The sequence below is a fragment of the Hemibagrus wyckioides genome, linkage group LG29 (assembly GCF_019097595.1).
Source record: "Hemibagrus wyckioides isolate EC202008001 linkage group LG29, SWU_Hwy_1.0, whole genome shotgun sequence".
In the NCBI taxonomy this organism is placed as follows: Eukaryota; Metazoa; Chordata; class Actinopteri; order Siluriformes; family Bagridae; genus Hemibagrus; species Hemibagrus wyckioides.
In genome coordinates this window covers 18,335,286-18,340,920 of record NC_080738.1, presented here as the reverse complement: position 1 = coordinate 18,340,920, position 5,635 = coordinate 18,335,286, and the positions used below count along the sequence as shown (strand labels likewise).

Genomic DNA, 5,635 nt, shown 5'->3' with positions numbered 1-5,635 from the left:
TCTCCTGCTTCCTCTTTTATACAGAGTTTAAGCCCAGGATCCACCAATCAACGTGTTTGTCTCGTATAAAAGTTATTCGTCTAAGCAGTTAGGAAATGAAGCGTGATTCAGATTCATTCTCTCTGCTATTGTGTGTCAGGATAAATGATTGTGAAATTGTGAAAATACTCTTTAATCTCACTCCTGTAATAATGTCCTCATTATTAAATTACAGGTGTGATGAGATTCAGAGCGTTACGCCTAACTCATGATGGGGAAAACAGCTAGCATGAAATAGCTGTGTCTGGTTGTTTTAATAAATCTGTTATGAAATCTTTGTCTGATTTTTAAAACATAGAATTTTGAGCGTTTAAAGTTAAAAACAATATCTGAATTGTGTTTCAATGCTCCATGTTATTTTATACTGAAATATTATTTGTTACATACAGAAACACGCACAGTACCACATGTAGTGTAATGCTTTTTATGACTGTACTTGATATAAATAATAGGCAATTAACACTGAGGTAAAGAATAAAAATAAGGTAAAAGAATGAAAAAAGACACAAAATAGATGCAGTGATGTAGGAGTAGAACATCTAGGGTGAATACGATGGAAATTTACAATATATATTATCTAAAATAGAGAGGTAGTGTCGAAATGCAGTGATGTGTATAAATATGAACAGAGAATGTTATATATATATATAGAAACACATCACTCTACTACATTCAGATATTACCTCTCTATGTTTGATATATTTACTTTTCTAATGAGAATTTCCATCATAAATTCGCCCTAAATGTTGTATTTCTACATGATTTTATCTACTTTGTGTCTATTTTTATTCCTTGACCCAATGGTGGGCAAACTCCACATCTCCTGTAAGTGACAGTACAGATATTCTAGTTAAAATGTTACTCCAGAAAAAGTAGAAGTCCTCAGTTCAAATTAATACTTGAATTAAAGTACAAAAGTATTTCTATCCAAATTTACTGAAGTAAAAAGTACTACATTTATCCAAGCTCTAATGTTCTCATTTTTCTAATGAACTATTCATTTCATTGGAGAAGAATCTGTCCCTCTACTCACACATGCCTGTTAACACAAGGTCTGAGAAATGATCATGATACAGATGTTAGTGAACATTATTCTAGCAGGACTTTAGATCAATTGAGATCAGGTATATGTGCATGGACACTACACAAGAAAAAGGACCGTTAAATAAAGACAAGACAACTGTTTCCTACATAAAGTGCTTAAAAGTTAAAGTATAAACATCACAGCAGAAGAAAATATGAAGTACTACAGCAGGACAGTCGGATTTGGTCACTCATACAGAATAACTAATGTGTGCTGGACACTCCTGTGTCCGGGGAATGACAAATGACCAGTGAGGATCTAAGCAGATTCACTTGCTGCTCTACAGATTCAGAGGAAAATAATTTCAAATTCAGTCAATATTTCAGTATTCAGTAACTATTGCTTTGGTGTGTGATGGACAGTTACAGTATTTATGCAGTAATCTTATTCTGCTTTACATAAAAAACTATGACAAAGAAATGTTACTTGGTGACTGGTTGAATATCAACAATAAAAGGTGAGCTCTTGGGTTACTGTGTTCATGAAGAACATCAGTAATGTTAGTGTAGACTGCTGCTCAAGATTTACTCATCACATTAGCTTACTTAGTAAGTAAAGTAAAGCATAACTAGCCATACACCACATCATTAATATAATGACAGCTTTATTCACATACACAATAAAATCCTTCAATGCTGCAAGCTAATAAAGAAAATGGTAAAGTAAAGAAAATGGTCATTATGATGACCACACCTCTACGTTTTAGTAAATGTGATGTTGAATTCCTGTAAGAAGAAATGTTTCAGAGGCAGAGAAGGAATGTGAAATGAAAAGAGTCTTTCTCAGGTCAGGTCACGGGTCATGGGAGGCCATTTAGCGGGATGGGGTTTAGGGTTTTCTTCCATCGTAGGCTACAGTATTTCAGGCTGTGAAACTGCAGTTTTAATGCTCTACCGAACCTAATGCTATAATTGGTTCAAAGATTATCTGTACTCTGTAGCTCGGTTAGCTGAGCTGTGATTGGACAACAGCTTTTTTTTTTTTTTTAAATACAAGTAAGGAGAGATGTGGAATAATGTAGTGGAACAGAGAGTACAAAATCTCAAAAAAATTGATACTTCAGTAAAGAACAGATACTGGGAAAAGATACTTATGTACAGTAACGAATTACATTTACTTCATTACTTTTTATTCTTTACCTCAGTCATAATTGGCTATTATTTGTATCAAATACAGTCATAAAAAGCATTGCACTACACGTCGTACTGTGTGTGTTTCTGTTTGTGACAAATAACACACACAGATGCTGACAAATGCTAGTTGTTTTCCCCATCATGAGTTAGGCGTAATGCTCTGAATCTCATCACACCTGTAATTTAATAATGAGGACATTATTACAGGAGTGAGATTAAAGAGTATTTTCACAATTTCACAATCATTTATCCTGACACACAATAGCAGAGAGAATGAATCTGAATCATGCTATATTTCCTAACTGCTTAGACGAATAACTTTTATACGAGACAAACACACTGATTGGTGGATCCTGGGCTTAAACTCTGTATAAAAGAGGAAGCAGGAGAGCAGAGGAACACGACTGTGATCCTGAATAAACTGTTTGATCTGCTTCTGAAGGTAAGAGCCTGAACTGATCGTCTGCTCCAACATTTAATCTCTGGCCATTTTATTAGGAATAAATATTTGTTACATTTCAGAGCCAGAAATCAGGATCATCATGAAGATCGTGCTGGTGTTCGTGGCCGTGAGCTTTATTGCCCTCTCCTGTGCCGTTCCTGTGAGTAAACCAGTGCAGCCTTCACTAATTATCCACCATCTTTTCCCTTTCCTGCTGAGATTTCTGTTAGAAATCTTTATGAACATGTTGACGTTATTCTCACAGGTTGAGGAGGAGCATGAACGAGAGAAGCGCTCGTCCAGTGGTGAGGTCAGTAACAGTTTTATAGCCTGATGCTACCACCACCATGCTTCTGTGTGGACAATTTAAACAGAAGACATTTCTCCACATAGTTTGTGGTCTTTTAAGCATATCTATAGCATATATCTATATGTTGTGTTTGCTTTATTGTTTTATTGTTGACTATCTGTATATTTGCAGCAGTTCAGAGGATTCTTCCCTTCATCCTACCCCACCTCAAACAATGACTGGATGAACATCCTGATGCCCCTGCTGATAGCACGCTTTCTGGCCCCTGCTCCTGCCCCTGCTCCTGCCCCTGCCGCCGCCGCTGGAACAGGAAAATAAGACAGCAGATGTAATTGTCATGTTCTGTATGAATGATGATCTTGAAATAAAGACATGTCTGTGATCAGCATATTTCTGTCTGCCTGTGTCTTATCTTCTGAGTGATGAGTATTAGAGACGTTACACCACAGTTACACTGTTCAGCTCTCAGATCTGTTCAGTCAGAACAACTACACTGAATTATTCTTTATTTTTAATATTAAAAGTGTGATATCACACACACACATTACATTTTGTCAGTATTTGCTGCATCATGTGCTGGTGTATCTGCTCCTGAGGAACGAGTCTGGAAGCCATTTAGGTTCGATTAATAAATTAAATAAGTAATTAATTTAACTGCAAAGAAATTGCTGTAGTATTTTTGACAAAGATACACAAAATTCCACACAAGCGCAGATCAGATACAGAGTTACAGCAGCTGAAGAGCTCTGAAACAACACATGAAAATGTCTTGTACTGCTTTAGCAAGATTTAAACCATTCTTAATTCAGAAGAGAGATCCAGCTGGATTGCTCCACCCACTAAAACTAATCCCTAGCAACCACATGAACTATAACCAGAAGAGATTTCTTGGTAAAGCACCTAACACCTACAGACCCTAGCAACCCCCTGGGAGCCATAGCAGCTACCTACAACACCACAGCAACCACCTGCTACCCATAGCAGCTACCTAAAACACCATAGTGACCATCTGGGACCATAACAGCTAACTAATTGTATCAGGTTGATAGTTAATCAACCACCTGGGACCCATAACAGCTACCTAGCAACACCATAGCAACCAGCTGGGACCCTTACAGCTACCTAGCAACACCATAGCAACCAGCTGGGACCCTTACAGCTACCTAGCAACACCATAGCAACCAGCTGGGACCCTTACAGCTACCTAGCAACACCATAGCAACCAGCTGGGACCCTTACAGCTACCTAGCAACACCATAGCAAACCCAGAACCTATAACAGCTACCTAAAAACACCATAGAGACCACCTGGGACCCTTAGCAGCTACCTAGCAACACAATAGCAACCTCCTGGGACCCATAGCAGCTACTTAGCAACACCATAGCAAACCTTGGACCTATAACAGCTACCTAAAAACACCAAAGAAACCACCTGGGACCCTTAGCAGCTACTTAGCAACACAATAGCAACCTCCTGGGACCCATAGCAGATACCTGGCAACACCATAACAACCAGATGGGACCCTTACAGCTACCTAGCAACACCATAGCAAACCTGGGACCTATAACAGCTACCTAAAAACATCCATAGAGACCACCTGGGACCCTTAGAAGCTACATAGCAACACCATAACAAACCCTGGACCTATAACAGCTACCTAAAAACACCATAGTGACCACCCAGGACCCTTGCAGCTACCTAACAGCCCCATAGCAACCACCTGGGAAACGTAATATCTACCTAGCATTGCCATAGCAACCAGCAAGACCACAAGGATTTAATCAATAAATCCTGGAGCATTAACCCAAAATTCAGTTATTGTTATGATTTCTGAGCGCTCCAAACATGGTTCAGTTAATCAGACTTCAGAACCAACACTAGCTGTTTTTTCCCTAAAATAGCACATGGACTATATGCCTGAAAATTTTAACTACAGCCATAGCTTGCACGTGAATAAAACCAAACATGTATTCTCCACAGTGCTGCAGAACTCAGTGACTTTAAACATGACAACATTACAGATTCAACTGTATAGTGATTGCACATGGCTACAAGGCAACAAAATGCAGTTAGCATCAGTTGGTGAAATATCTTTACTGTCATATCTCCATCATTCAGCTGTTATTGTGAAACAGAAGCATCTCGGCGCAACAACATCCAAAAACAAACAGACTACATGAGGTCACACAGTGGGAATACTGAGTACTGAAGCATGTAAAAATCATACAGAGCTCCAAAGTCAGCACAAGAACAGTGCATCAGCAGCTCAGGAAACGTGGAAGTCTGGAGCTGTGTTCTCTGGACTATTGAATCATACTTCACTACCTAGCACTCTGATGGACAGGTCAGGGTTTGGGGGACATCAGGAGAATGCTACCTCCTAGAATATATGGTGCACCAGTAAAAGGTGGTGGAGAAATATAACATGGGGTGTGGTTTAATAGTCAGTTTTGGGAAGGTCTCGATCTGTTCCAGTATTGCACTTCGTCTGTGCACAGAGCTTGTTCCATAAACACATGGTTTAATGAGTTGTGTGTTGAGGAACTCAAGTGTCCTGCACAGAACCCTGACCTTCACCCCAATGAACACCTTTGGGATGAACTGTACCTCAGATCTTCTCACCCAAC

At 39.0% G+C, this 5,635-nt stretch overlaps 1 protein-coding gene across 1 annotated transcript; it reads left to right on the top strand.

Annotated features, from left to right (window-relative positions):
* Positions 1–2,636: 2,636 nt before the first annotated feature.
* si:dkey-22i16.7 (uncharacterized) lies at positions 2,637–3,326 on the top strand. The gene is made up of 4 exons (XM_058384563.1): positions 2,637–2,698; positions 2,779–2,858; positions 2,964–3,008; positions 3,180–3,326. Exons 2-4 carry the CDS (start codon positions 2,799–2,801, stop codon positions 3,324–3,326), a joined length of 252 nt encoding a protein of 83 aa, XP_058240546.1. The 5' UTR covers positions 2,637–2,698; positions 2,779–2,798.
* Positions 3,327–5,635: the final 2,309 nt, after the last annotated feature.